Below are 17056 nucleotides of genomic sequence, written 5' to 3' on the forward strand. Positions count from 1 at the left end.
AAATGTAAAGTATTAAGAAGTAAAATAAAATTTTAACTCATTTAATATCTTTTGAATATGTTCCTACATTAATAGGAGTGAACTATTTTTTTTAGGAGGGGTCGTGGGTGTGTTTGATAAATCAGAATAATTTAGTGCTGAATGATTCAAAAAACTGAATGATTTAATAACTCTGAATGAATATGGTTGTGAATGAGGGTATAGTTTGATGAACGTTCTAAATGAACACTTTGAATAATATACAATTACGATATCACCCTTCACCCTAATAACATAAATGATACAATTTTAAATACAATATTAGAAACATTATTATAAAATTCAACTTGGTAACTTGCATACATTTTTTATTTATTTATTTTATAAAACAACACTTGCATAAACTCTTAAGATCTTCAATAATATGATATATCATCTCATCATTAATCCTCCAGTCGATATATAATCATCTTCATCGATTATTTATATCAAAGTTCTTTTAAAATATTGGTCGTCGAACCAATGAAATCTAGAACATGAAAAATATGACACACATAAAAAACACCACCCAAAAACAATTTATATGATATCAGTTTATAAATTTTATATATATAAAAAAACCCATTACTCTTCTACATATCAAGATATTAGAATAACTAGAGACTTGTTAACATATTTTGGGGTACCAATCACCACCAGATGATGATGACGATATGAGGAATGTCCATTTTCATTAAATTATTATCATAACAATTTAAAATCACAACTATTTGATTTATAAATTCTTCCATTGTTATTATCTTTTTGAAAGAAAAATACTGATTGTTACAATAGAGGAAAACAAAGAAAGATCCTTGTAGATCAGAAGGGTAAAATCTTAACTTGTTTAAAATAATAAAATCGTGATAAAGAAAAGTCCATAGACACCAGATTATAGACTTGTAGTGGGTAGGAGATAAGTTAGAAAGAAAGAAAAGAAGAATATTAAAAGGGTATTAAAGGTAAATGTGGCTACTGAATGGTTTAGGAAGTGTTTTAAACATGGACTATTCAGCATCATTTTTAATTCGTTCAGCACCATCATTTCATTCGGAGGCGGAAAACAAACGCTCGGAATGCTGACCGAATCAGCATTCAACACTGAATGATTCCAGTCAGCACAAATCAAACACAGCCGTAGTTTTGGATTTTATCTCAGATTCAGATTCCCATAAATGCATGATTCAAGCTCTTAATAGTGTCTAATTGGTATCTCAAATGATAAGCGTTAACTTTTTCGTTTTTTTTTGTTTTTAAAATAAAAGCCCTGAAAGTATAAATTTTATCATTTTATAACTCCCGCCATAAATGTATGATTCTTCAACCACCAATTTTCAAAACAAGCGCATTCAACTATTCAACCATGACATGAATTTCCACACTCTCCAAAACCTCTTGAAACAATCAAAAACCCTAATCCAGCTTCACCAAATCCATTCTTTACTCATCAAAACCGCCCTTCATTTCGACGAATTCATCCTATCAAATTTCATTCTCACTTCTTCCCCAATTTCTGTCGAATACGCCACCCTTTTCTTTCACAACTCACCAGTAACCCCGTCTTTATTCGCTTGGAACACCCTCATCAAACAATACTCTAAAAGTCAAACACCATTTGAATCAGTCAGACTTTATTGCCAGCTTCAAACAAGTACTGACCTTAAAGCTGATAAATTTACATACCCTTTTGTTATTAAGGCGTGTGGACGATGCGCCTTGTTGGCAGCTGGTGGGTCGGTCCATTCGTTGGTTTTGAAGACGGGTTTTGATTCTAATTCGGTTGTGAATAATACCCTTGTAAGGATGTATGCAGGTTGTGGAAATGTTGGTCTTGCCGGTCAAGTGTTTGATGAAATGTCTGATAGAGATGTTGTTTCTTGGAGTTCTATGATTGCTGCCTGTCTTACTTGGTATGTCATTAATAAGATATAAAGTTTGGTATGTTTGCAAAAGGACACAAACTTTTCTTCTTTTTATCATAAAGCACTGATAGTCCATCTTTTGCAGCAACTATCCGTCGAAGGCGTTATCGGTGTTCCTGGATATGAAACAAGCAAAAGTGAAGCCGAATTCTGTAACTTTGGTTAGCTTGCTTTCTGTTTGTACTCGTTTGATCAATATCAGAATGGGCGAATCAATTCATTTGTATATACTTACAAACAATATTGAATTGGATGTTTCTCTAGCTACCGCACTAGTTGAGATGTATGCAATATGTGGGTACATAGAGAAAGCTATGGTGATCTTTAATTCAATGGATGAAAGAAATTTGCAGTCTTGGACTATCATGATATCCGGGCTTGCCGAAAATGGGCATGGTGAAGAAGCAATTTCCTTATTTAACGATATGGTAGATCTTGGTTTGATACCAGATACCATTTCGTTTTCTGGGCTTCTTTCTGCTTGTAGTCATTTGGGTCTGGTCGAAAAGGGTCAAAAGTATTTTGATCAAATGGTCAAGTTTTACAAGATCCAGCCGACCATGGAACATTATGGATGCATGGTGGACATGTATGGACGAGCTGGGATGATTGAGGAAGCATATGATGTTATAAGAAACATGCCAATGGAACCAAACTCTGTTATGTTAAGGAGCTTTATTAGTGCATATAAGAACCATGGGAATAGGATTAGTTTTGATGACAATCTGGTGAAGCTTCTGTTAAAGATCGAGCCAGACCTTGGAGCTAACTATGTCCTATCTGCTAACATGTCTTCTCTTTCTGGTTATTGGAATGAGGTGGATGACATGAGAGTTTCCATGAAAGGTAAAGGGCTGAAGAAAGTTCCAGGGTGCAGTTGGGTGGAAATGAAATGAGTCATAAGTGTAGATAACAGTATCAAATCTATGGTGTCTATACTCAACACAAATGGGCTAACCAAATTCACTACACCTCTGAGCATATAGAATTATAGATCCACCCGATCATTGAACACTCAAATGGATCTCAGTTTCCTTTTGGGCATAAGCTCATGAGAACCTTAAAAAACACTTCTTTTTTTAGAAATCTGCCCGAGAATTTTGAGTGCATGTAACTTATCATGGAAGATTAAGTCAGTTTTATTTATTGATTTTCATACTTAGTACCTGTTAACATGAGAGCCCAGAATGAATCCGAGGAGAAAGCATTTTGATCCTATGAGAATTTACTTTGTGGGAACCTGTATTCTGAAAATATGATAACAAGAACCAGTGTAGTGCATACTGCACCAAGAGTTTTAAATTTATAAAAATATTTCTGTTTCTAAGAACATTGTAGAGATATTATCTTGTTATATATCAGCTCATATGAATCCGTTATGATTAATTGGGTAATACATATGAATACGTATTTGGATAATGGAATAGATTATTATACCATCTAATCTAATAAAGCAACGAGTCTGATTTTTCGATAAGCCACTGATTGATGAACCAAGTATTTAACTTGAAATTGTATGTCAACGTTTTATCTGATGAACAAGGCAGGCATTTCATCAACTGTTTTAATCAAAACGTTTTATCTTTGTGTTAAACAAGGAGAGAAAAATTCATGTCAGCATCGTAATCATTCTTTTATCTTTTGTTTTAAAGTATATTAATAATAAGAACAAATAATGTACCTATATATGTTATTTTAGCTAAATAAAGAAAATGTAGTTTTTTTTATTGGATGTTCTTCATGTCAGTTAAGAATTTTGTTTGTCTAATTACTTATGATACGGACACTGATCCACTTTTTAAGGATCTCCACATACATTTATCTCTATAAGTTATGGGAACATGCTGCAAAAATGGACTTAAATAAAAAAAAAAAACAATCAACTGTAAATCGATCTATTACCAAAGTAAATGCATATATGTTGAGTTGCTATGTTACATTCCTCAAAATGTTGAGTATTATAACCAAAAAAAATGAATCATATATTTATTATACAGATAGTGTTTGTAAAACACATGTGGGGGGAAGTGTACCATTGACAACAATCATCTACAAAGCTGAGTGCAAAGACCTCGTAACTGAGATGAGTTTGGGTTCGTCAACAAGTAGGTTCCATTTTTACTACTATTAGAACATGTTAGCGTATACTGGTTGCCAGTTTGCTCAGACTGTAATGCCACATTATCATTCCATTAGTCCCAGATCAATATTATACAAAACAACAAAGCACATATAAACCGGTTAGACAAGCGAGTTCGATGACTTACCATGCAGGACACAGGCGTCGTGTCACAGCTCCACCTTGATGTAGGAACACAACTCATGTAATGACACCAAGAACAATGATCATTTAAGTTGACTCCACGTAAAAGTGAAACAAGAGCAGTAATCATCCTGTTTAAGTGGATCAAATATGTTAAAAAAAAGGTAGCAAAGCAATAAACAGATCAAATGGGTTGAAAGTCACCCAAAGTACATCTTCTTACCCGGCCACCAAAAGAATGAGTGAAAGGAGCCAAAGAGCACGTTGATACATCTTGTATTTAGGGTTAGCTCCAGGTCTAGAATGAGCAGAAGAGTATCTTTGGCTAACCCATCCAAATTGGGGACGCATCAAGAACACAAACCCAAGAAGAAAACCAGAAGAGAACCCACCAAGATGAGCAAAATTATCCACATGTGGCAGAATCCCCACAGCCAGATTGATAGCAATAATGATCACAAGGGTCAATAACGCTGCCAGCTAAACATAAAGGAGGTAAGTAACTGTTAGGAAAAAGCATCTTCAAAATGTAGTAGTTGCAAAATGACAACATTTTAATACGTACCTTATTAGCGTATATAGTCCAGTTAGTTATGAGTTCAGAAAGCATTGCACCTAACAACCCAAAAACTGCACCAGAAGCACCGACTGATATATTTGACTGAAGGAAGAGTGCAGATAATAAACTACCACCAAAACCAGAGATGATATAAAGCAACCCAATGCGTACTGCAAACAAAGAAGCAAAAAATTTAGGTTGGACCTAACAGTGATATGAAAGACAAAAGCTCAAAGCAACGCCATTTCTGTACATTCAATGTACTCTACGGATAGAGGGTATACATAGAGTTGAACATAGTAAAATAAGAAATTGAAAGATTTTGTTGAAATTGTTCGTTTGGGAATTTCCCAAAAAACTAATCATAGGTTCCTCAATCCATTGGAACAATAGGACGATGAACAGCACATTCAGAGATTGTATGAACAGCAAAGTGAAATAACATTTACCATCTGAAGTTTGATACATGCAAAATTTATCTTGGATATGGAATAGCATACAGTAAGTCCCAATATTAAATTTACCCAGTTTCCAAAATCATTTAGCAAGGATAGTTGATGAGTTATATACTTTCCGATACTTGTTAGTTTCTAGTTCCAGAACGGTATACATAATCAAAGACAAAGTGCTAACACTAGATTGTAATTTTCTTGCAGGCAATTAAGGTTTATATTAAAATGAATTTTACTTTAACAAAGAAATAAGATCAGTCATCAGTTACTATTATCATTTCCTTAATTTTCTCTACCTTCGAAAGTTAGAAGCTTGGGAAGCAGAATAAAACAAAGTACACTACTAGACCTTGCTTTAGATCAAAGCACTTGCTTAATGACGTAGGAGACTAAGCAAAATGAAGCCAACGAAAAAATATAACAATTTTTGTCGCATAGAAGATTTAAGCAATGATGCATACAGACTGATAACTAAAAAACAGAAGAAGTTCTGATCAATATACTTACTGAACCCAAATTCTTGCTCAAGTCGAATGCCAATGACTAACAAACTCAGCATATTTGCCAATAAATGAAAAAGTCCACCATGCAACCAAATGCAAGTAATCAGACGCCAAACCTGGTGATGATCAACCACTTTACCCACGTCCAACGCTCCCATCTTCTCTAGCCTAAGAACACAACACAAAAAAGTGTCAAATTAAAACTTTCCAATATGCCCTCGAAAGAAAATTTCTTTATCAACTCAAATCCTAACACTCGTCATACAAAGCTACTTGCCTAAATGAAGTTACAAAAAATATAATAGAACTTACTTTGATTATGCCTAACATATAACTATCTTCTCCTAAAACAACTTGTTTAAATAACGCTACCAAAACGGAAATCAATCTAATTAAGCCTGCATATAGATTTTGTGTTGAAACAACTTGTTTATACAAAGTTACTAAACATAGAATGGCACTTATATTTCAATTACACCTACATATATATTCCGTGTCAACTTTCAAGACGGTTATATACGATTAACTGCTTCAATAGCCAAAATATAATCAAGCAAAAAAGATACATTTGCATTCAATATTTCACCATCTATTGTATACATATTTCTGCAGAGCATATAAGTTGTCACATCATATCATATTCACACAAATAGCAATGAACTAAAAGTCAGATACACGAAAAAATAGACGGTTTCATCGTTTAGATACACACAATTACAAAAAGCAACAAACTTTATGCTTTTAGCTACACCTATATCATCAACAACAACTTATAAAAACTTGCACAAAATAATTATAAAAGTAAAAAAGTAAATAAAAAGAATAGAGAAAATGTATGATTACGTGGAAGAAGAGGGCCCAAGAAGAGGATTTTCTTTGAAAGGTTGAAAAGATAATCGGCCCAAGAAATTAGCAATACAAGATACCGAATTTTGAGGACAATTATTAACATACATAGTTATTATAAACAATACAGTATCTGCTATTACAAAGCTCGGTATTAACCATGGAAACCACTTTTTAAAATGTTTTATTTCACGGAATGGCGACGGTGTTTGATTATGATTATATCCGGCGTTTAAGGGTGATGATTCGAGTTCTACTGGATGAATTGTGTTTCCGTTGTGCCGCCGTGAGTTGACTTTTATTTGGATCTCATCCGCTCGTGGCCGGTGGGTTTCTGACATTGGTTTATTGCCGGAGAAAAGGTATCGGAAAGGTGTGTGTATGTGAATGAGATAAAGAATCTCTGGATTTTTGATTTTTTTAAATGGAGAAGGTGGGGAGTTGACATATATGAGGTGAAGTTTTGATTAACCTCCTTCATGTTTTGAGATGTGTCTTTGTTAGCCCTTGAGATTTCGTTTTATTTATAAATAAATAACTGGTTTATCTTGTGTTTGCACTAGAATAGCAGTGATGAACAAAAATTTCCAAATCCTGATCGCTTTCCAATAGCGTCCCAAATTTGGGATCCAAAGGTGATACCAAATCTAGAGCGAGACCGATATTTGTACCTATTTTTGATAGTTTTAGGGATTGATATTGATCTGGTACCTCTTCAAATGAGTTAGGAATCAATATAATGTTTTGATCGTTTTTGGAATTTATACCAGGACCAATAGACGGTATTAGTCTCACATCCATTTTTATATAATATTACTCACTATGAAGATTCGTTCACACAAATGAACAAAAAAGAATAAAAACATAAACGTTTTATCTATTTCACAAAAACGCTATGATAAAAATAAACATTTATGATGATGTACCATCTCCCTAATAGCTTTGGGATAATAATCTCTCTTCTACCCTATGGAGGCTACTAGGCTCCAGCCCATACGTAGCCTCCGGATTTGAGCATGGTTGCTCTTGAGAGGCTCCAGATATAGCCTCCAGATTGATCCATAGAGGCTCCGGACATAGCCTCCAGACCCTCCTCCACAAAGGCTCCTGACATAGCCTCCGAACCCTACTCCATTGAGGCTCCTGACGTAGCCTCCGGATCTAAGCTGCGGAGGCTCCTGAAACCTTCAGACCTGAACATGACCTCATCTATGTTAAGTCATGGGTTTGATTTAGGCCCAAACATGTAAAGCCCATGACCCAAATCCTAAAACCCTAGTAGCATCTCTATAAATAGAAGATCAAGGCACCAACCAAGGGACTTTTCTCTCTTATCTCTCTCTACTCTCTCTCACACAATCCTTAGCCTACTTCGGCTTGTGGCGTCACATCTTGTGGTCACCAATTGGGAACCGCCAACCAAAGTAGCAACAATCTAATCTCCCCCATTACACCTTATAGATCAAGAATTAACCCCCCTAAACAAGTGTAGACTTATGTTTAAACAATTTATAACAGGACTAAAAAAACTTCTGCAAATTATGCCATTGAAATCAAGTGTTGCATTAGTACAAGTTGTAGCTTCATATTAGGTAACGCCCTTACCTCATTTGGAACAGTAAACTTGTTAAAATGAAATGATGTATGCGTTGGTCTATTATAAATTGGTTGTTCGTAAAGTATCAAAGTATAGAGATGGATTATATACAACATATGTAGTAAAACTATTTCATGTTTCTTAAAACAAATACAAGCATTTGAAAGATGAATTATGTGTAGTCATATATAAAAATGTGTTTGGGATATTTAATCAAAGTATGCTAACATGGAGGGGGTATAAATGAAACAGATCGAAAACAATGACAAAAACGTGTCCAGTTTAGTCAAAAATACCGGGTCACCAAATTTACCAGCAGCAGGTGGATACAGCTTAACTAACCACTACATTACTACTACTACTAGCTAGTAGACTACTAATATTTTTACTTTAAGTGAATTATTGTTTTAGTCTTTGAATAGTTATTGATTTAATGCATGTTTTCTAATTTTAAAATATAATATAACATGCTATTCCATTTAACACGTATAACCAAAACATACTGATCGACATCTAAACTATTCTAATATACTAAAAATAATACTTAAATACGAGTAATAGATAATATAACACTCACATGTGTCAAAGTTGATACATCATACAATACACCTTTGATTCGGGTGTGAATTATGTTGGTCTCATGGTCTGGACAATAGTTTTTTTTTTTAAAAACCATGGAATGTTCATTTTATCTTTTAATAATTCAACATGAAGTCAATAATAGTAAGTTAACAAAATTAAGGGTAGCACATTTCTACACAAAAGGTGGTTTTACTTTTATGCGTGCCACAGATATATACACGATTTTTATTTTTATTTTAATAGTATTTTCCAATAAATGAACTTTTACTTCTATTATACTCGTTTAAAATAATAAACATTGTGTAGGCTAGAAGAAAATACATAAGTTATGGTGTCATACTTCATGTTACACAAGATTTATTACTTTCGTTAAAAATGATGTTTAACATTAAAAAAAAAAAAAAAAAAAAAAAAAGAGAAGCAAAAACAAATTTGTGCTATTTTCATTCGAAACACCTACTACCGATAGGATATAAGAATGAGTCTTGCGATGATTGAAATTTTGTTTTGGAACCACACGCAATATACTCTAATAATATACTTATTTTTTTTGTAAGGTCTACCTAATATAATTACAACCACAAATGTACATTAACCAAAACACTAGAAAACAGCATCTTATTAGATTTAGCATCTGAAATCGTCCATTTGGAATTCTTTTCTTTATTATGATAATCATTTGGTTAGGTATTTTCAAATTCAAATCTCATAAAGGTTGAATAAGTCATTGTTGGCTTTATAAAGCTTCCTATTCAATGAAACTAAAATATTAAAGTGACAACCATATAAAAAGAATTCTATTCAAAATCTTATGGATACACCAAAGGGACCTAGTCTTGGCGATATTTAACGCGATTTATAATCCATGAGGTTGTGGGTTCAAATTTAGTGAGAAATTTATATGATTGATTGGTTGTACGGCTTAAAAAAAAAATCTACTTGGTCTGGGTCGACTTTTGAATTTCCGATTCGGTTTTTCACACACTTACATGTTTCATAACGTCAAAAATAAGTGAAGAAATATAGGAGTCATCACCATGTCGACTTATCGAAACAATCAATGTTTGTCGGCAACAATCACAAAGCATTATATTTGCCATATATTTGGACATATATGCATCATCATGTTTGTTTGATGGTTAATACTTGATATATGAATCTATGATAGTGATTTGTGTTTGGGCTTATAACGGATTGGGCTGGTGATCATTAGTGGGTTATGATACCATGTTTTCTGTCCTGGTACTCTGGTAGTACAACCAAGTCAAACAGACCTAAATAGTCAATAAGAGTAAATACTTTATACTTGTCGACTTGATAATTCATATTCATAATGGAGGGTAAAGTTATTTTGAGAAATTTTTTTTTTTTCGAGAATCTTTGAAAATTTTTTAAATTAAGTCTAACCGATGATTGTTCTTTACACGAAAATTGTTTTTTGACTGTTTTCTGAATAACTTATGTGTAATTTTGAAGTTTATTATTGTGTGGAGGCATGAATTATCATCCGTTATACAATTATGTGGAGATTTGGATTCTTGATCACATGTGCACGAATATTGCTATGATCACGTGTATGCAAGTCGATCACATGTAATCATAGCAATATTCGTGCACATGTGAACAAGAATCCAAATCTCCACATAATTGTATAATAGATGACAATATATGCCTCTACACAATTATAAACTTCAAAATTACACATAAGTTATTCAGAAAACAATTTTCATGTAAAGAATAATCATCGATTGGACTTGATTTGAAAGGTTCTCACAAAAAAAGTTCTCAAAATAACTTTTCACCATAATTGATATACATATATTGTAATTCCAAAAAGCTACATAAATAAAAGTAACATTTAATTACCATGATGTATAATGTAATAGAAGAAAAAACTGATTCATAAGCACACATTTTCGGATTGGATTACTAGGCAATGTATCATATTAGCAAAGAGTTAAATTGTTTACTATAAAATAGTATGGAAGACTGTTGATTACATTATTCATGTATGGTCCTAGAAACCTATGATGACCAAAAAATAACAAATTTCCACCAAAGAAACTTGAAAATTACAACCAAAATTCTCCTAACAATCACAAATATCAATACAAGCGATTAATGTATCATGAAGTTATTTACATTGCCGTCTATTGAAATTCGGATTGGATGTCAACTTTGTTAGCAATGTTTTCAGCCTTCGGGCACCCGCCCCAGGCTTCAAAACACCAAAACCATCATCCTGCAAACTTGAGCACGTTTGATGCTTATCGCTACTTTTTGAGCACCATCCTCCATTGGTGAAATGGCCAGGACGTCTCTTGAGTAGTTCACGGTCAATCCTATCAAGAACTACATTGTTATGCTTGAATTTTCTTGCAAATGGGCGACTACTAAGAACCATTTTTCGATAGTCTCGGGGTCCAAGTGACCTTGGGTGCTGTTTTGGGGGTGTGTCCCATGTAATGTAATGGAGATCATGATTAACTGTGGTATTCTTGTAGTCCTTTGAGTTGCAGATAACCGTTTGAAAGTATCCTTCAGGAGACGAAACAAAATTTGTGTAGTAAAGTAGGAGAGTTCGTGGCAAGTTTTCCCAGCCGATTATGCAGTATTCTGCAAACGATCTAGACAATATAGTCCATGCTGAACCTGCAATGATATGTATTACACTATCAAAATAATGGTGCAAGAAAGTATTATTCAAAACAGTCCCACTGTTTGACTATATCGTAGAATTTTAAGCAGTACACAGTACACTTGTGTCAAAGAGAAAAACCGGATAGTAAAAGGAAACCACAAATTAAAACTATAGCAACCATTCTCAGATTTTATTTCAGCACTCAGAACTGGCCCTCGAATCCCCATGTCTATTTGGATCCAAATGAAAGATAAAACTAACTCGGAATAAACTAACTCAGAGACTAGTTTCTTACGGAACTGGGGCTGGAAATTGGCACTAAGGCACTGCAGTGCTCCATTTGCCTATTTATGATCTAAATCATGGTTCATATCCAACACCCAAGTCCATTACCAATTTATATCGTCATATCTGTAACCAAGATAAACCAGATTCACCAAAAAAAGAAGTTAAAACGAATTCCTTTTTTACCTATTAATCCACCATGAAGCTTTTGTTCAGAAAATATACAGCTTAAATACCCAAAAGAATATATTTCTGACCTTTATAATCACAAATGCTATTATGCTACGAAGATTTTAAGTCATTATAACTCTTGATTTATAAGGGTCTTAGAGTAAAGACCTGGATGCTTTATAATATAGCAAGGTTATTTATACATGCAGTTGAGTATATACAGTATTATGTTCTGTTAGTATGGCCCTACTCGACTGGGCTAGGTTCCATTAAAGTTTCTCCATGTGCTTTTGTCTACAATATTCTACATCTCAGGACCATCAAATTACTTCTTGATGTGAAGAACCATACATGGAGAGTTAAAATTTGCCACCCAGTTGTCAAAATGGATAATCGACCCATTATCAGCCCCACTGACCGATCTCACGGCCAAATGAGGGAAAGTAAATCATGTAACACCTTGGTTAAAGAGACATGGGGTGAGGTTTGAACGACTGACCTCTACTTTTATGTAGCATGTCCCCCACCACTAGGCTGGGACCGACTCACACATCAAGACACACTTACTTCCAAAGTGTATAAACATGGACTATTTCACTTAAATCAACACCAATGGGCAATTGTAAAATTCCTCCTTTTAGGACACAAGATAACTGCTACTTTATATCCTTTTCTTTGTCTTGTGACCAACTATGGGTAAAGAAAATGCGGTGCTTTTTTCCAGAAGCTCACATGATATGTTACTTAAAGCTATCCTAAAGTGTTACAAATTAACATGTTACATGGCCCCCATATGGATTGCCTCATTATTGTCTTCTCAAAATAAGGCAGCTAGATAATAATAAATGTATTGCATGAGGTAGAAATCAATATATCATAATTCAAACAAGCATTGCACCAAATGACAAAAATAAATCAGTTGGGAGAATTTGAGATTAAATAGAAAGAAAAGTTAACCTGTATATAACTTGAAAGCAGTGGGAAGAGCTCTTTGCTTGATCACCCACCATATTTCTGATTTATTTGAACTGTAAAGACCCGGGTCTATCATTATTGGCTTCCCTCTTTTGTTCCTGCAATCATAAATCTAATTAATTCAATTGAAACCATTTATACATTGTATTATATCCTTTGTCCTAATTATACTACCTATAGTACTCACTCTATCTTTAACTAATTTACCTTTTTGGTTCACATGTGTCTTTAATACAAGGGTAAAAGTAGCAATTTCTTCATCAATGACTTCAAGGGTTACAAATATCTTTGTGGACATACAAAATAGGACGAAAGGAGTAAATCCTAAACGGATCTTTGAAATCATTTACTAACCTATGACTTAAACTACTAAAATCTTTTTAAAAAAATACACCCATGGTTGTTTAAAACTTTTTGGAGAAATATTTATTACTAAAACACACATCTGATTGTTCAAAATGCATATTTGAAGTGTTGAACAATCCGTAAATACTCATTTGGTTGTACGGTAAAAGGCCAAATTTGATTTTCCCATAACTCAATAGCAGTAAATACTAAATACCCTTTATACCAATCCACAATTGGTAGGGATCCTTATTCAAGGTATATAGCTAGAGACATCAAACATTTTGCTCTACGTTTCGTGGACTTTTTCCCTAATCATCCTAACATGGTACACCTTACTGCTACGCCACTTACGATGATTAATTTTGCTCCGATGTACATGGTCTAACCAATATTTATGTGGCTGTTTCCTAGATTTTTTCCCTAATCATCCTAATAAGGTACACCTTATCGCTAGGCCGCCTCAGAGATGGTTTAATTGTGAACTTAATTAATTTTCAAAAAATTGTGAACTTAAAGTCTAGTTAAAAAAAAAATAACACTACAAAAAACAAAAGCAACAGTAAATAAAAGTTTCAAAGGAGAGAGAAAAAAAGGCAAATCTTACAATTTCCACCCCAACCGACTAGTGTGCTGTATAAAATTAAGATGTCTTGGCATCACCGAAAATGCAGATATCAGATCTGAAAAACATATATATTATAACAATTAAAAACCAACAATTAATTAAATTTCACATAACAAAAAAACTATTCTATATATTAAAAAAGTAGCAATAATATAAGTAGTAAAACTCACCATACCATCTTGAGTAACAAGTGGATAATCAGAAGCACTAAGATTAATAAACCAGTCCCATTTGGCATCATCAATCCTTAACAACATAGCCATTGCATGTAAAGTAGTTGCAAGCATAGTTGGTCCTCGGTATGTTACCATATTTGCCTTCCCAACTATCAACACATTTCCAACCATTTTAAAAACATCTTCTTCCTTAACAAATCTTGCAATCTCTTTATGTTCATCTTCTGTTGCTCCTTTTTCTAAGTGAATCAAGTAAAAGTTGGCTGGATGGTATAAAGCTTGGATGGTTCTTTTGAGCTTGGCTGTGTCACCTTTTGATGCTGATATTAAGTATGCAAATGATACTGGATATGATTTGTTGAATGATTTTGGAACAACTGTGATCGATGATTGGTTATTTAAGATGGTCATATTGTATGTTGTTATGTATAGTAATGTACATGTAAGTGATGTTAGAATGAAAGATACTAGGAAAATCTTTAGAGACATTTTTGTTTTTGGTTTGTTTTGGAGATAGATCTCCTCCACACACAAACATAAAATGTATGTGTGTGACTGTGTGTATTTTGTGTCAGTGAGTGTGTGTGTTTTTATTAGATTTATGATGATTATGGAATAATAATTATAATGGATTAATGATGAGTGGGGGGATGAAATGAAAGATGGGAAGAGTGTAGATTTGTTTTGGTAGGTTGCTTTGAGTTGAGAGATGATGAGAGATGCTAAAAGAACCTTTTATTTATTTAATGTACATGAAATGAAGTTGTCAATGTCAAGTTGGGTGGTTTTCATTTTTCTATACTCTTTTTATTTTATATTTATTGAATTTACTGGTGATGGATGACATATGGTGATGGATGACATATGGTAAGACTAAAAGGAGTAGTCCGTCATGGGAATGCTCTCCATCCAATATAAGCTTGCTACGTGTCCTCCAATCGTTAGGAAGGATATTCTTCTCATTCCTTTAGGGTGGAGAAATGACTTAGGAGAATTCCTTTTATTATAAAATATGATAAGTTGTATATGTAAAAGGTTTGCTTAGCTAGTAAAAAAAAGGTTAATGGTTCTTTTTGTCTTGGAAATACTGATCGGTCAAAGGGCCCATCAAAAAGTAAAAAATCTAATGCGTTCAAAAACATAAGGGGTTCGCTTTTTAATGAGGTGGAACACCCCCCCCCCCCCCCCCGACTGAGATTAGACGTTCCGCACAAAAAAATGGTGGAAACGGACTACTTCTCTTAGTCTAAATGTAATTGAAACTTTTCAAGATTTGTTTAGCATAATGAGGATTATCTTTATATGATTTACTAAAAATTTCAAAGTGACATTTCATTTGGTTGGATTCATACAGACAACCCAATATATCATACTTGATTACCTCGACGACTTATAAGCATTAACTTATATATAGTTTTCAATTAATGCAATATAATTCTCAATACTTTCATGTTGGAAAACGGAAAAATCTACGAGTATGTGGTTTCATAGACTTCAAATACTTAATGCTACATTTTGGACATAATGCCAAATAGTATTCATATTATGCCGTCGTGAAAATAACAATAACAATGTAAGAATAAAATAATAAAAAAAAATATGTGGTTTCATAGACTTCAAATGCTACCTAAACCACACAATTAAAATTATTTATCTTTAAACTAAACTCCAAACATGTATAAAAGACTAAAAGTTGTGACCAACTTAAAAATAAAAAAAACCATGTAATCTATGTGGCAGCTTATGAGTTCCTGTATATGCATAGATAGTGCCCAGGCCCGTGAGCCCGTCTATTGGACGGGTAGTCTCAAGTTATATAAATCTTATAGTAATTATGAAACAAAAAGTATATGACCAATATCACAACTTAATGGATACGAAAGCTAAAGAATAAACATATGAAAATTAACTTCATATAAATATTGATTCCAGTTTACCTTTTTTTTCCCCAACTTTAGTTAAATAAAAAGAGGATCAAAAAGTGTATGACCAATATCACAACTTAATCAATACGAAAGCTAAAGAAGATACATATAAAAATTAACTTCATATAAATATTGATTCCAGATTACCTTTTTTTTCAACTTTAGTTAAATAAAAAGAGAAACAAAAAGTGTATGACTAATATCACAACTTAATCAATACGAAAGCTAAAGAAGAAACATATGAAAATTAACTCCATATAAATACTGATTTCAGTTTACCCTTTTTCTTCAACTTTAGTTAAATAAAAAGAGAAACAAAAAACTTTTTTGGCGGTCGATCATAGCTTCTTATTTTTGCTGTAGGTTTTTTTAATAATAAAGATTTTTTTTTAATAAGATTTTTTTATTAAAGATCGGTCATTTTTTATTAAATATATATTAAAAAAATAGAGGATTAATAAGGATGAAATGTTAGGCTAAAAGAGGGAGATTAGGGGTGCCAAGTGTACCCAAAATTGGTCATTTTTTATTAAATATATATTAAAAAAATAGAAAATTAATAAGGATGGAGTATTAAGCTAAAGGAAGGAGATTAGGGGTGTCAAGTATACCCCAACCCTCTCTTTTAGTTATATTATTATTATCAGAATCAAATTTGTACAATGTGAACTTGTGAAGTGATAAAAATTTCTTAAAAAAACTCGATTAAAATTATGGTATGGTATGCATTGAACTTAAAAATAACTTTAAAAAACTTCAATTAACCCACAACCAACTTTGTCGACCACTGACTTCTCATTGTTTAACACACAAGTATATAATAATTATATTAAATATTTGTTGACGGAATATTTATAGAGAAAACCGGTTGACCAAATTTCATTTTACCTATTGATTGATAGGGTAATATAATAAACTTGAACAGACAAAAAAAAATCAGTTAGTTAAATTGGTTAAGAAAAACAGTCTGGTTTTTTTAAAGCTCATATCTCTAAAGATACATCCCACCCATTGGGTTAAACAGATATTGAATTAGGTGGAAGCTTTAATAGCAATATGCTAGCTTTTCAGCTACAAGCTCAGTCTGTATAAATGTATAATCGTCGCACATTATTGGCATAGGGGTAAAGTTGAGTCACGTCTCAAGTTCATTAAGTGGGAGTCCTGC

The 17056-nt window shown here is 33.1% G+C and overlaps 3 protein-coding genes across 3 annotated transcripts; 1 reads left to right on the forward strand and 2 right to left on the reverse strand.

Moving 5' to 3' along the window:
• The first annotated feature begins 1313 nt into the window (after positions 1-1313).
• LOC122594232 (pentatricopeptide repeat-containing protein At4g21065-like) lies at positions 1314-3311 on the forward strand. The gene is made up of 2 exons (XM_043766701.1): positions 1314-1928; positions 2026-3311. The coding sequence occupies exons 1-2, from the start codon at positions 1327-1329 to the stop codon at positions 2834-2836; spliced, it is 1413 nt and encodes a 470-aa protein (XP_043622636.1). The 5' UTR covers positions 1314-1326; the 3' UTR covers positions 2837-3311.
• A 492-nt stretch (positions 3312-3803) lies between these two features.
• On the reverse strand, positions 3804-6969 carry LOC122592804 (RHOMBOID-like protein 1). Its single transcript, XM_043765119.1, has 6 exons — positions 6561-6969; positions 5722-5885; positions 4769-4932; positions 4427-4683; positions 4208-4334; positions 3804-4108 (listed from the first exon to the last, which is right to left on the reverse strand). Exons 1-6 carry the CDS (start codon positions 6902-6904, stop codon positions 3986-3988), a joined length of 1179 nt encoding a protein of 392 aa, XP_043621054.1. The 5' UTR covers positions 6905-6969; the 3' UTR covers positions 3804-3985.
• Positions 6970-10688: 3719 nt separating this feature from the next.
• Positions 10689-14676, reverse strand: LOC122592601 (beta-glucuronosyltransferase GlcAT14A). Its single transcript, XM_043764874.1, has 4 exons — positions 13963-14676; positions 13767-13842; positions 12797-12912; positions 10689-11394 (listed from the first exon to the last, which is right to left on the reverse strand). Exons 1-4 carry the CDS (start codon positions 14450-14452, stop codon positions 10877-10879), a joined length of 1200 nt encoding a protein of 399 aa, XP_043620809.1. The 5' UTR covers positions 14453-14676; the 3' UTR covers positions 10689-10876.
• Between the last annotated feature and the right edge of the window lie 2380 nt (positions 14677-17056).

Source organism: Erigeron canadensis, chromosome 3 (genome assembly GCF_010389155.1).
Source record: "Erigeron canadensis isolate Cc75 chromosome 3, C_canadensis_v1, whole genome shotgun sequence".
NCBI lineage: Eukaryota > Viridiplantae > Streptophyta > Magnoliopsida > Asterales > Asteraceae > Erigeron > Erigeron canadensis.